General features: G+C 41.6%; 1 protein-coding gene across 2 annotated transcripts in view; it reads left to right on the top strand.

Moving 5' to 3' along the window:
• The first annotated feature begins 6577 nt into the window (after positions 1 to 6577).
• IL1RL1 (interleukin 1 receptor like 1) overlaps positions 6578 to 15381 on the top strand; it is a 50166-nt gene continuing 41362 nt past the window's right edge. For both annotated transcript variants that reach the window (XM_064268568.1, XM_023552605.2), the window contains exon 1: positions 6578 to 6893. Coding sequence is in view for 1 of the 2 variants with exons in the window: in XM_023552605.2 (XP_023408373.1) it covers positions 6891 to 6893 (3 nt within the window). In the remaining variant the exon portion in view is untranslated. The remainder of the gene's footprint in view (positions 6894 to 15381) is intronic.

Raw genomic sequence — 15381 nt, forward strand, 5'->3', positions numbered from 1 at the left:
GCTCAGAAGTCGTGCTCGTTATTTGCATAAAGATGCAGTAATGCAAAAACACTCATAGAGATCAAGTTATATTAGACTAGCAATGACCCCTGCCTTCCACCCCCATGTTAGATCCACTAAAAAAATAGTTTTATATCATTATCAACTGTATTAGTTATTAATTGCTGTATGGTGCTATTGCTAGTGCTAGTGGTGCAGTGGTTAAAAGCTTGGCTGCTATCATGGATTGAATTGTGTCCCCCCTAAATTTTCTGTCAACTTGACTAGGTGGTGATTCCCAGTATTGTATGATTGTCTACCATTTTGTCATCTGATGTGATTTCCCTACTGTTGTAAAACCTATCACTACGAGGTAATGAGATGGATTAGTGGCTGTTATGTTGGTGAGATCTACAAGATTAGATAGTGTTTCAAGCCAGTCTCTTTTGAATGTAAAAGAGAGAAGTGAGCAGAAAGATACAGTGTCCTCATACCACCAAGAAAACAGTGCTGGGAGCAGAGTGCATTCTTTGGATTCAAGGTTCCTGCAACGGAGAAGCTCCTCCACCAGAGGAAGACTGGTGACAAGGTCCTTCCTCCAGAGCTGACAGAGAAAGAAAGACTTCCCATGGAGCTGATGCCCTGAATTTGGACTTATAACCTACTAGACTGTGAGAGAATAAATTCGTTAAAGCCATTCACTTGTAGTATTTCTGTTATAGCAGCACTAGATGACTGAGACAGCCGCTAACCAAAAGGTCAGCAGCTCAAATCTACCAGCTGCTCCTTGGAAACCCTATGGGGCAGTTCTACTCTGTCCTGTAGGGTCACTATGAGTCGGAATTGACTCGACAGCGCTGATATTGCTGTATACATATTACCCTAGAATTTATCAACTTAAACAATACACATTTATCTTGCATAGTTTTTGAGAATCTGAGAGTAGCTTAGCTGGGTGGTTCTGCCTCAGGGTCTCTCGGGAAGTTGTAGTCAAGCTGTTGCCTCAGATTTGCTAACTCTGAAGACTTAGCTGAAATTGGAAGATTCGTTTCCAAGATCATTCACTTGGCTGTTGGCAGGAGGCTTCAGTCCCTTTCCATGTGGACCACTCCACGTGGTTCTCCCATCTTTTCTTCTCCCAGAGTGAGTGATTCAAGGGCAAGAGAGCCCCACATGAAAGCTGCACATCTTTGATAACATCATCCCCTAACTGACATATGATAACAGGCATGCTTTATTTTATAGCTCACGCAGATCTACGCTGGTATAGGGTAGGAAGGGTGTGATGGTTAATTTTACTAGTCAACTTGGCTGCTATGATGCTCAGTTGTTTTGTCAGGCACTACTAAAAATGGTGCTGCAAAGGCATTTTGTTGATGAGGTTAATATTCATAATCAGTTATTCCAAGTAAAAGACATTACTTTGGATGACGAGGGTGAGCCTCTGCCAATTAGTTGAAGGCCTTAAGAGCAAAAACTGGGGTTTTGTGATGGAGAAGGATTCTGATTTAAGCCTGTAACATGGCTATCCTGTTGGAGTTTCCAGCCTACCTGACTTGTGGATTTTGGACGTAAGACTGCCACGGTTTTCTAGCCTGGCTGGCCAGTGCATTTTGGATTTGCCAGCATGAGCCAGTTTCTAAAAATTTCTCTCTTTTTCTTTCTCTGCACATCCTTTGGCACTGTTTCTCTGGAAAACCATGACTAATGCAGAAGGGACTACTCAAGGGTGTGAACCTCAGGATGTAGAGATCATTGGGGGCCATCCTGGAGGCTGGCCACCATGCCAACTAAAGTTAACTTTTATTGGAAACCCACAATGTTTACTCATTCTTATGTTTAAACTACTCCAAACTTTCAGGAAATATGTGGACCTTGTTAAAATGTGGAAAAGGCTAAAAAAAACTTACAGAAACCATTGACTAAATATTTTTTCTTTCTTTCCTTTTAGAGAAGAATGTGGCAAGGATGTGTATCTGTGGGAGGGAAGGAGAATACAAAATATTTTTCCTTCTGAAAAAACACATTTTTCAGATAAAAAATATTCTGTCTTTCAGGTAAATGTGTGGCTTTAAAATAACTCCTTGCTCAAAATCTCATGTCAAGCACTTTTGTTCGCTTTCAGATAAACAAAGATCTTTTCAGAATTTTAGAACACGAATAAGTGAGAAGGGTGAAAAACACTATTTTTCACGTCTGCTTTTAATTTTTAACTTCTCAGAAAGAGGGAGAGACTACTATAATCCAAAGACTTTGATCCATATAGAACATATTAGTTTAAGCAGGAGCCAATTATTAAGGCTAACTGATTCCGTAAAATCAAGAATAACCAATTAATCTCCTAGAAATACATTTCTACCCATTATGGAATCATTAAAAAATCTGAAAGAACTTCTTGTTTCTGTTAGATGCCGTCGAGTCCGTTCCAACTCACAGCGACCCTATGCACAACAGAACGAAACACTGCCCTGTCCTGAGCCATCCTTACAATCGTTGTTATGCTTGAGCTCATTGTTGCAGCCAATCCACCTCACTGAGGGTCTTCCTCTTTTCCGCTGACCCTGTACTCTGCCAAGCATGATGTCCTTCTCCAGGATCTCATCCCTCCTGACAACATGTCCAAAGTATATAAGACGCAGTTTCGCCATCCTTGCCTCCAAGGAGCATTCTGGCTGTACTTCTTCTAAGACAGATATGTTTGTTTTTTTGGCACTCCATGGTATATTCAATATTCTTCGCCAACACCACAATTCAAAGGTGTCAACACTTCTTCGGTTTTCCTTATTCATTGTCCAGCTTTCACATGCATATGATGTGATTGAAAATGCCATGGCTTGGGTCAGGCGCACCTTAGTCTTCAGGGTGACATCTTTGCTCTTCGACACCTTGAAGAGGTCCTTTGCAGCAGATTTACCCAGTGCAATGCATCTTTTGATTTCTTGACCGCTGCTTCCATGGGTGTTGATTGTGGATCCAAGAAAAATGAAATCCTTGACAACTTCAATCTTTTCTCCATTTATCATGATGTTGCTCATTGGTTCAGTTGTGAGGATTTTTGTTTTCTTTATGTTGAGGTGTAATCCATACTGAAGGCTGTGGTCTTTGATCTTCATTAGTAAGTGCTTCAAGTCCTCTTCACTTTCAGCAAGCAAGGTTGTGTCATCTGCATAAGGCAGGCTGTTAATGGGTCTTCCTCCAATCCTGATGGCCCATTCTTCTTCATAGTAAAGGAGGTTACATTTGTATTTCCTCTTAAATGTGCTGAGGAAAATCAGGAATTGGGGCATGGGGGTGAGGTAGGGACACACAGAACTAATTATATGAATGAGTAAAATTTGTGACTATGCATTAGGTGTGATTAGAATTGTCTGGGTTAAAATGCTAATACAGTTTTCTTTTTTGCTTCCTGGATGTTAACCAGACATTTGTGTTTATAAGGCTTTTCTACTTTTCTAGGAATACTTTACTCCTTGAAAGGGTAAAGCGGCAAGTCTCATTAGTCAACATATTTAATGAGTCGTAGAAACCAAGTAAGAGGAGAGAAGGATCTAGAAGGGAAGAAAACAGTGCTTATGGGGAGATGAAACTGACTCAAAGATAGATGTGACAGAGAAAAATAAATTTTCTTCCTATAACCCTACACTTTTTCTAAAAAGGGTGCAGCCTTTCTAGCTGTTTAACACCTTGATAAGTTTGAGGTGTATCTATATGGGGATAGGCACTGGGGAGAACTGAAGTGCTCCTGAGTGTCTCAGGGAAGGAAAGGGTGGTGAGGAGCAATAGTGAGGGGGGAAGAAGGAGAGAGAGCCCTGGGAGGAGGCCATGGGATCTTTCCTGTCATGTTCAAATCTCTAGCCAAATGCTCTGCATTTTAGAAATTTTTGGTATAAGTGTTTGGTATAAATGTCTGGTGCAAGTTGGAGAAAGTGCTGAGTTCTGGGTTGATGCTGGGCAGAAAAAGAGATGAGACTCCTTGACACGGAAGCCTGAGACAGAGGACACCATGAGACAATGGTCCCCGGCAATTAGCAGATATCATAGGAAGGACTTGGGGCTGACAAAAACTGTGGAATCGGTAGTGGGTCTGCAGCAATTACACCCAGTTTCCCAAGCTGCAAAGAAGACCAACTGCCCAACTAACTAAAATTGCAATGTAGTGAGATTTTCAACATTACTAAACTCATTTCTGTTTGGTGTGCCCTCTCCACATGGGCACAACACACACGAGAACACGCAAACAAATGTGTGCATGTACACACACAGACACTCACATCAAACACATTTCTGTTTTTCCAGCCGCAAAGGTCTCTGTTGTCGTTTCAGGTAAATACACTTTGCCAATTTTGACGTTTCCTTTCATGTTATTCCATGGTGAATTGTCACAAATGCTGTTCTGTTCTTCCATAGAGAATTGCCTTCCCCTTAGTTCAAGGACATTTTGATTAAAGGGAGTTACCATCAATGCATACAGTCACTTCTACCTTGGGTAGAAATATGTGGCCTGAGAGCAAATCATCATTGAGGTGCACCACCAAAGATCGCCAGGACTAGGGGGAGATCCTCAAAGGGATCTGGCCAGGCTGTGGTTGCTCGCAGCCTCGCCTCACCTCTCCCTGCCAGGTGCTTGCATTGGCAGGAGTTTCTCAAGTCTACATTTTTCAGAGCCCTTGCAGATAGAGGGTTTGTTAAAGAGAAACTTCCTCCCATTGCTGCTCAGGCTCCTCATGTCTTCCTTCAAATGTAACCTTCTTTATTACCAAACCTGGTGGAGTTTGATGGATGTTGTTGTGCTTGTTGTAAGCTGCTGTCCAGTTGACCTTGACTCAAGGTGATCCCATACACAATGGGACTCAATACTGCCTGATCCCATGCCATTCCCAGTTCGTCTTAGCCTGGAAGCTCTTTTAAAAGATGTTCAGTATCATAGAAACATGCAAGCCTCCACTGAAAACGGGTGATGGCTGAGAAGGAGGTGTTTTGGCTGGGAGCCGAACCCTGATCTCCAGCACGGAAGGCGAGAATTCCGCCACTGAGCCAACACCAGCCCTATGATAGATATTAGCTTCCCTGGGTTTAACCAAATGTGTTGAACACTCAAGGGAGGGTTGAAACTGCCATTAGTCGTCTCAGTAAAAGTCAAACACCTTAAGTGCAGTGGTAAAGGACTGACTGTTTGAAGGGAAATTTCAGAGCAGAGATAGTTCAAGTGCCTAAGCACCGCACCTGAACACACCGATGATTGTAAAAGCTGTCAAGAGATCTAGAATCAGGGAAGAACCTATCTCAACCATTCCAGAAAGACAAAAACCACACTCTTGAAGAAAGGATACTTTACAGTCCCTCAATAACCCACCCTCACTTTAAAAAGTGTTTAGGTTGTTGCAAATTTCTTCTAACTTAAATTCCAAATTTTCACAATCATAAAATGCTGCATTTACCCCCCTCCCCCCATTTTTTTCTCTTAGATCCTTAAGTCCTCTGAGGGCAGGAGTGAGCCTCATACTTCTCTTACATCTTTCTCACAGTGCCTGGCACAATGTTGGGCATATCAACAGGCACTGACTGGTCTGTTGCTCAAATGGATTTTCTACGGTTCTTTAGCAATGGGGACAAACGACAGATGCTCTCACTGTGTAAAATCATGCTCTACACAAAGGTAGTGCAGTATGCAGTTAGATTCTACTGTCATTCCTTTCTTTAGATTTTAATCTTTTAGGTTTGGTGACCTTTAAGTGGGGAGAAGAGGTGATTTGGCCCCATTGGTAGTCTTGATACAAATAGAAAAGGAGAGAAATTGAAGGTCAGGTGCTATCCCAAATCTTGTCACTGATTTGACAGAGATGTGACATTTTAATATGGTACATCTTATCAGTAGTTTCGTCCTTTTAGATAATATTTGACACTTTTTTGTTGTTGTTGTTAGCATAGCGATGGGCAGAATAGGATGAGTACATGAAAGAGCAGAAGGCAGCCGGTAGTCATTACTATGGCTGACACCTTACATGTGATTCACTTAATATTCACAATAGTACCCTTTGCAGGAAAGACTTAGAGAGGCTGGGTAATTCACCTTAAGTCACATTGCTGGTAAATAGGACAACCAGCCTGTTTCTAAAACCCATACAATTTCTATAATATCAAGAGGGACTTTGGTTATTCCAAAGTTGGCAATGTTTTAAAAACAATTACATAGATGATAAGAGTTGGTTTATCTAGAATCCTGATAATTGCAACATGTGTCTATAAGTCTCTATCACATCCCTCTGAGACAGATCATTTGGTAACACCTGGAAAAAGTCTGGTTTTGGAGGCTTTAGACTCTGGCTTTAGCTCGTACCGCTGTTACTTTGGGTAAGTTAATTAACCTCTCTGAATCTCCCGTAAGCGTCAGGAATTCGCAGATAACAGGTGAAAAGTCCTTGTGCACAGAGCCTGGTATACAGTAAGCATCCAATATATATTTGAGTTTGCGAAATCCTGACACTGAGAAATCAACAGTAAAATTTGCTGCAGAAACCTGCACTGTTGCTCTTAGAGTGGCAGAATTTTGGGAAATGATGTTAATGACCCACTCCTGGACGGTGAGGTTTTGCTGAGATACTCATCCAAAGGGGAGGAAAAATGTCATAATTGAGATGAAATGGGGATAATCTTAAAATCGGAAATACACCTTCACCTTTCAAACAGAGGAGTATGTGGTCAAAATTGCAAAAACATTCGTTAACAGTACGATTCATCAGTATCAGCTTATCAGTAACCAGATTCCTGTGTCTTCACTGACAACGCAATGAGAAGCTTTTAAAGAAACGGTAGCTGTTGTATGTAGCACAGAGCTGCTAGAGAAATCAGCTTTGACAGTTAATCAATTCTGTTGGAAGTTGAGGAAGAAAGAACTCAAGTACAACTCGCTGATGGTAAGTGCATTTAGGATGCTTTTCAAAAATAACTTTAAAAGGAAACCGAATTTTAAAAATAAAATTTAGGTTAAAAAAAAAAGTTAAAAATAATTGTTATCAATATTTTGCCCATGAGAAAAATGGTATTAACTTCATTTCACCAATAGGAAAACCAAGTTGGAGATTGTAGTTGTATTAGAAATTATCTGGTTGAAGGTGGGAAAGGAGGGTTGCAGTAGTCACCTGTAGTGCTTATATTCCAGAATCATTCTTTCTGAGATCCACTAAAACCCAGACTTGGAATCTAACCAGTTGATGAAAAAGGGAAAAGGACTTATGAAGTAAGGTGTTGCAGGCCTAAAGGAGTGAGGGAGAGGTACGTGGGTGAGGAAGCAGAGCCAAAGCCATTTGCTAAGAAGGAGGTGTAGGTAGGAAAATGGCAGTGATGGATTTGAGCAGCAGAGACTGGTGAGGGCCAGGCCTTCTTGGAGAGGAGGGAGTCCATAAGTGATTTAAGTTCACATTTGTCACTGGTGCCTCCTTTGAACTTATGGTTGAGGGCTCCATTCTTTTTCTCTCTGAAGGCTGCCCAGCAGAAAGTGTAGAGTCAAACACGGCTGAGATGGCCCCCACTGAGTGTCTGTTTTCTCTTATGATTTCCTCCAGTGGTAAAGAAACAGGAAGCATGCTTTTCTCCAACTACAGAAGTTCTCCTACTAGCTTCTGAGGCCAAACTATTCATGTGTTATTGTACAAAAAGCCTGATGTGGACACTGTTATCCCATTGCTGCCATTCCATGTATGGTAATTTGAAGGAGAGTTCTGGAGTTCTGCAGACCTGCATTTAAACCTGTTTTTTTTTTTTTTTATAACACTTACTTCTTGCATGACTCTACATAACTTACTTAATTTTTTTGATTCTTGTATTCTTTGTCTAGAAAACCAGCGTATTAGTACTAATACCAAGCTCACAGGGTGATTTCTAAAGATTAAATGGATATAAAGTACTTAGCACAGTACCCAGCTTATTTAAAACAAAAACAAAAAAATCCCCGTCGCCAATGAGTTGATTTCAATTCAAAGTGACCCTATAGGACAGAGTAAAACTCCCTCATAGGGTTTCCGAGGAGTGGCTGATGGCTTCCTTTTAGTCAGCAGCCGATCTTTTGGTGAGCAGCAGATCTTTTGGTTAGCAGCCGAGCTCTTAATCACTGCACCGCAAGGGCTCCACCTAGCTCATAGTGAACACTTAATAATGTTAAAACTGAAAACACCAAACCTGTTGCTGTCAGTCGATTCCGACTCATAGTGACCGTATAGGACAGAGTAGAACTGTCCCATAGAGTTTCCAAGGAGTGCCTAGGGGATTCAAACTGCCAACCTTTTGGTTAGGAGCCTTAGCTCTTAACCACTACATTCTCTTCTTTCTCAGGTAGGGTCCTGGAATGACTTCCCTTGCCTGCCACTGCCACGGCCACGGCCACTGCCACGGCCACTGCCACCCCTAAGCCCTAGCCACTTCACCGCTGCAGACGGGCTGCTGCGGAATGCTCTTCTCTGTTCCTCCACAGGGTGTTTAAGAGAGCAGCTTGACCCCAAGGTATTTTCTTAACTGGATGGTTTTGTGGTAGGCACAACACCCTATAGCTCAAGCAGATCTGTGGTGTCTTTGGTTTTTAGGTACCTGCTTTTTTAGTATGAAAATCCTTAATCCATGCCTCCAATATATTTGTCTTATGCTCACGAAGGTCTGTATTTCTCTGTTCACCCTTCTACACTTCCCAGTTTTCTGAGAGTACAGATCCAGACAATGGCAAAGGAGAAGGCTCAAAAGTTTTGAGTGACTTTGATCCAGGCCGACATTGATATCCACTGGCTGGGTCACAATGCAGTTGTCTTCACGCAGTGGTGATGCTAAAATTGTGAGCGCTTACGTGTGTGAGTGTGTGCTTGTGTATGCATGTAGCAGGGCCCAAGGTCAGAATGGAGGGAGAGGTCTCTCTCGTCTGGAACAAAACTCTACTAGCAGCTAAGAGTTCAGTTCCCAGAAAGGGGGATGGAAAGGGCTAGGCAGGTTGCCTGGATTCTGAGAAGGGGTTGAAGGCTGGGTTCAGACATAGGGGAGAATGGAGAAATGGGGTGGTGAGGGGGACCTGGGTTAATGGTGGGTGGGCTCAAGCTTGGCTGGGACACGATAGCTCTTAGCTCACTTGTGATAAAATGGCAGAAGCTAAAAAAAGCAACCACTGTTTACTGAGAGTCTGCTACGTGGCATATGCTGTCCCAAGTGCTTTTCATATACCAAATCCTGTAGTTCTTAGGATAATTCTGTGAAGTACGTGTGAAACTCAGATCCCACAGATGCAAACACCTGTGCATTCAATGACCGCATGCTAATACTTGTGAGGGCTTTGGGCTCACTGCAGCACTGCCGATTATGGGCTCATAGGTGGTTGGGTTGAGTCTGAAGATACGCTGACAACCATGGTGGTGCAGGGGTTAAGAGTTCAGCTACTAACCAAAAGGTTGGCAGTTTGAATCCACCAGTTGCTCCTTGGAAACCCTGTGAGGCAATTCTACTCTGTCCTATATGGTCGCTTTGAGTTGGAATCAACAAGACGGCAATGGTTTTTCGTTTTTTAATGGCAAGGCCTGGCTCTGGGGCCAGGTGTGACCGAACCCACAGGCAGAAGGGGACAGTGCTCTGATGAAAAAACATAACCTAAGGATGGTATCCACTAAAATATAACTGAGATTTAGAAAACAGCCTGTAACTTATTCCTGAGGTAGGTGAGCATCTTGAGTTTCCACAACCACAGACCCTCTTATGCCTTTTGACAACTTCCTTGAATGTGATTTAAGTGTGTATGTTGGGTACCTCTTGAGCTCGCTCTCACTTATGAAGGAGTTCTTGGGTGCTGCTCATGGTTAACATGCTCAGCTGCTAACAAAAAGTTTGGAGGTTCAAGTCCACCCAGAGATGCCTCAGAAGAAAGGTCTAGTGATCTACTTCTGCAAAGTCAGCAGTTAAAAACCCTGTGGAGCACAGTTCTACTCTGACACATGTGGGGTCAGCATGAGTCAAAACTGACTGGACGGCAGCCGGTTCTCCTCAGCTATGAGTCAAGGCTTTCCCTACGTCCTGCTCTCAGGAGCCTTGTAGTAGAAGCTGTAATGAAGGAACTGAGGGCTGGGTCACTGAGCACTGGAGTCTCTGCCTTCTGGACCCTACCCTACCTCAACCTAGGCTCCAAGTGTGAAGACTTATGCCCTGAGGAAATGGGATGGGATGAAGAAGATGTACTTGGGGTTCTTGGTAGCTTTCCCCACTCTCCCCTCTACCTGCTCAGGAGCAATCAGGCTATTCTAAAAATCCTCTACTCATGGGTCCTTAGTTGATTAGAAAATATCACTACCTTCTGCTGGAAGCTTGGCTGAAAAAATTCCATAGTCTACACTTGTATCTGAATCTCCAATTCACAACATGAGCCGCAACTTCAAACTCTTGAGAAAATCACAGAGCCCCTTGACTCCCATGATCAGAAGGGGGAAGTTTCCTTGTGGCTCTCTGCTTGGCAGGAGGGATAATGATAGAAATAACTCAGGGCGTTCACTTGGGAATCCAATCTCCTTTATCTGTTTTCTCTTCCTCAGCAGGGTTGTGAGGTTCAAAAATGTTATCTTTATGTCTGACTTTTTTTTTTTCTTTGAGCAGTGGTTCCTGGAAATTAGAGATTCTTTGTCTCCTGACAACTTTCTGTTAGATCAATACTGATATATAAAAAAAAAAAAAACTCTTAAAAGATACCAGAGAAATTACTCTTTAAACTCTCTATTCAACTAACCCCTGTGCAAAGTGAATACTTTTCAAATTGTGATCTACATTAAAAATTGTAAAACTAAGATACTCTAAAATTGTGATGATCAAACAAGTGATTTTTGAATGGATTTGGCTCCACTAGCTTTCATTAAGACCATATTTTGGAGCAAATTAGAGGCTCAATTTAAACATGGCTCCTTTCATTTTTGGTTTTTTCTTTTTCCATTTTCTCTGTTCTCCAGCTTATGTTGACACTTTAATTCTCCCCTCCTCTCAGTAGGCCAGTGGTGGTTTGTGCTTTCAGTCTCTGGATCAAATCCAGGGCCAATTCATCCATCTCTAGTTCTACTTCCGTCTTTACAGTGAAAATATCCTTAAAATCTGACATTCACATAAACAAAAGGATTCAATTTAATAAAATATATATTTGGAGAAGGAGCCTTGGTGGTATGGTGGTTAAACATTTGGCTGCTAACCAAAAGGTCAGCAGTTTGTGGTTCGAACCCACCAGCCACTCCTCAGGAAAAAGATATGGCAATCTGCTTGCATAAAGATTTACAACGTTAGAAACCCTACGGGGCAGTTCTACTCTGTCGTATAGGTCGCTGTGAGTCAGAATTGACTTGAGGCAGTGTTTTTTTTTTCTTTTTCTTTATATTTGGAGAGATGGAGAGGAAATTAATTATCATGATTACCCCATACCAGGCTGTTCATTTATTTATTCATTCAAAAAGTATTTATTGAGATCTGACACTGCAGATACATTGGAGAAAAAAAAACAGAAAATATACATTATTCATAAGTCAATTATTCAGTATGCTAGAAGGTTATAAATGCCATGGGAAAAAATAGAAGAGAGTAGGGGAGATTGGGGGTGCAAGAAGGAGGTGAGGGGATGATACCTCAGGGAAGAGAGTCCCAGGTAGAGACAAGAGCTGGTAAGAAGTCTCCAAGGTGAAGGAAATTTTGGGTTGTTCAAGGGATAGAGAGAAGTGTGCATGAGTGGAATGAGGTTGTGGCGAGTAGTGAACCATGAATCAGAGTGATGAAAGTCTGCAACCATGCAGTGTCTTTTTGTCCATTACAAGGAATTTGGCTTTAACTGAACAAAGGTGAGGTTTGAGAAGAGGAGTGATTCAAAAGGATCACACTGGCTTCTGTTTTGAAAATAGATTATAGGGGGCAAGGGAAGGAAAAGGGAGAAAAGAAATGATCCAAGCAAGGGAGGACCAGCAGTGAGGACCAGGAGAAGTGGTCATACACTGAGTTCTAAATATATTTGAAGAGCAGATTCGATAGGACTTGCTGATGGATGGGAGAGAGAGTGGTGTATATAAAGGATGCCTTCAAGGTTTTTGATCTTTGCAGCTGGAAAGATGGGGTTGCCATCAACCGAAATGAGAAAGGCTGTTGGAAGATCATGTTTGGGTGAAATTGCAGGAATTGTTTGACAGGTTAGTTTTTGAGACGTCTGTAATGCAGACAATAGATGCAGATACATATCTGAGTCTGAAGTTCAGGGGAACAGTCTGGAGAGCAAGTTTAGCTTTTTGAGTTATCAGCATACAGATGGTGTTGAAAACCAAGAAACTGGGTAAGATTCCATGGGGAACTGGTATAGACAGTGAACAAAAGTAGTTCAGGGACTAAACCTTGAAGTGTTTGGGAAGAGGAGATGAGAAGAAGCAACAAGCTAGGGTGAAGAAAGGAGAGGGTAGGGGAAGATGTTCACTTGTGACAGCTACTGTTTGTAGCTCAAGTGAAGGTGAGACTGAGGATTCACAATTGGACTTAGCAACCTGGAGGCAATTGGTGACGCTGACAGTAGCGTAATGCCATTATAGTCTTAACTAATTATTGATGAAATTGGCATTTAAAGAAACAAATAAATATTGCAATGGGTCCCAAAATGGTTTCAAATTCTATAAGGTTATTTACAAAACAACCAACCAACGATGAAAATGAGGAAAAAAGGAAAGGATTCCGTGATGAAAGAGTAAAAATAAGTAAATGAGTTTGGAAAGCTTGGAATGTTGAATCATCTCTCACCCAAAGACAAACCCATTGCCTATAGGACGGAGTAGAACTGTCCCATAGAGTTTCCAAGGAGCACCTGGTAGATTTGAACTGATGACCTTTTGGTTAGCATCCATAGCACTTAACCACTACAACACCAGAGAATCATCACAGGTGACTGGAAAACCAAACCAAACCTGTTGCTGTCAAGTCTATGCCGACTCATACCAACCCTACAGGACAGAGTAGAACTGCCCCATAGGGTTTCCAGGGAGTGGCTGGTAGATTCAAATTGCCAACCTTTTGGTTAGCAGCCAAGTTCTCTACCACTTTGTCACCAGGGCTCTGGGTGATTGAAAGTCCTAGCATATTAAAAGATCTCAGGAGACCTGTGGGAATAGAACTTATTGTATTTTGTTTGACCTTATGTTTCTCAATTTTTTTTTTAACCAAAGGACCTATTAATATTCCATAGAATATTAGTGTTCCATAGAATGCTTGCTGGAAACACAGATGTTATATAATCACAAACATTTCTCTTCCCAATTTGCTAGTGACGGGTACTGTCATGGATTGAATTGTGTCCCCCCAAAATATGTGTCAACCTGGCTAGGCCATGATTCCCAGTACTGTGTAGTTGTCCTCCATTTTGTGATCTGATGTAATGTAAATCAAGCCAAACCAAACCCATTTTTGTTGAGTCAATTTTGACTCATAGTGACCCCATAAGACAGAGTAGAACTGCCCCATAGGGTTTCCAAGGAGTGGCTAGTGGATTCAAACTGCTGACCTTTTGGTTAGCAGCCATAGCTCACTGTAACTCTTAACCACTGTGGCACCAGGGCTCCTATTTTTGTGAATTCTAATCTCTGCCTATGGTTAATGATGGAAGATTAAAAAAAAAAAAAAAAAGGAAACCCATTGCCGTTGAGTCAATTTTGACTCCTAGTGACCTTATAGGACTGAGTAGAACTGCCCCATATGGCTTCCAAGGAGCTCCTGGTGGATTCGAACTGTCAACCTATTGGTTAACAGTCATAGCTCTTAACCACTGCACCACCAGGATTTCCAAGGCAAGATTAGGTTATGTTAAGGAGGATTACAGTGGGGTGGGACACCTTACTAAGGTCACAACACTGATCAGATGTAAGGGGAGTTTACCTAGGATGTGGTCTGCATCACCTTTTATCTTACAAGAGATAAAAGGAGAGAGAAGCAAGCACAGAGAGAGACCTCATTACCATCAAGCAATAAGAGCCAGGAGAGGAGTTTGACCTTTGGACTTGGGGTCCCTGCACCAAGAAACTTCTAGACCAGGGGAACACTGATGATAAGGACCTTCTCCCAGAGGGGACAGAGAGAGAGCTTTCCCCTAAATTTGAGCTTCTAGCTTCCTAGGCTGTGTGAAAATAAATTTCTTAGTTATCTAGTGCTGCTGTAACAGAAGTACCACAAGGGGATGACTTAGACAGGTACCCAGATGCTTCAGCCAGCTATGATACAACTCTATTAACAAATATTTGATAGATTGTGGTTTTTATGCAAGTATCATCAATGGGAACCATTGTTATGCAATATAGCCACATAAAAAAATCAGTAAAAGAGGAAAGGGAGATGCAATGAAATAGAAGGAAAGAGATAGTACCAAACATTAACCTTCACATTTATAAATACAGTTGATGAGAGAATAAAAGGGTGCATATAGATGTGGACTTATGGGTTATGTTCTTCATAACTGGCAAAATTTATTAATTAAATAGTACAGTCAATTCTTGTTATTGCAGATTTTGTATTTGTGAGTTCTTCTACTCTTTAAAATTTATTTGTAATCCTCAAGTCAATACTTTTACAGTCATTTGTGGAGATGTGCAGAGCAGTGAAAAATTTGAGTAGCCTGGTGTGTATGTTCCCAGCTAAAGTACAACAAGGAGATGGTGTGCCTTCTTGTACAGCTCTCATACTGTGCCACATTTTCAAAATTTTTGAGCTTTTCATTGGTCATTTTGCTGTTTAAAATGACTCCCAACAGTAGTGCTGAAGTGTTGTCTAGAGTTACCAATCACAAGAAGGCTGTCATGTGCCTTACGGAGAAAATATGTGTGTTAGATGAGCTTTGTTTAGTCATGAGTTATAGTAGTGTTGGAGACCAGTTCAGTGTTAATGAATCAATAATATGGTACATCGAGAAAAAGGAAGAGGGAATTTGCCAATCTGTACATGAGGCTGCTCCAGAAAGAGCTAAAGCAATACCTATAGTGCCCATGGAAGCTATGGAAAGATTAAAAAAAAAACTAAAATTATGAATTCATGAGATGATGCCTGGTGATGGAAAATTCACATTGATTAAAGCTAGTGTGCTTGCACAGCCAATGTGATGTCACTGATGCCACCTATTGTATACCCATCAAAAGTTGAGTTGCCAAAGTTTGTGTGATACATATTTTTACAACAACAGCCAAAAAAAAAAAAAGAAGAAGAAGAGTAGCTGCTGAGGTTGCTTATGGAAAACCAAACACCTCATGGGGTTTAGTTTCTTGGTTTGGAAGTTTAGGGTCATGGTTTCAAGGAACATCCCTGTTAATTCGTCTAATATCATTTTTAGTGCTTCTGTATAGGGTTGCTATGAGTCGGAATCGACTCAACAGTAGTGGGTTTGGTTTTTAGTTTTGT

Source organism: Loxodonta africana, chromosome 15 (genome assembly GCF_030014295.1).
Source record: "Loxodonta africana isolate mLoxAfr1 chromosome 15, mLoxAfr1.hap2, whole genome shotgun sequence".
Classification (NCBI taxonomy): domain Eukaryota; kingdom Metazoa; phylum Chordata; class Mammalia; order Proboscidea; family Elephantidae; genus Loxodonta; species Loxodonta africana.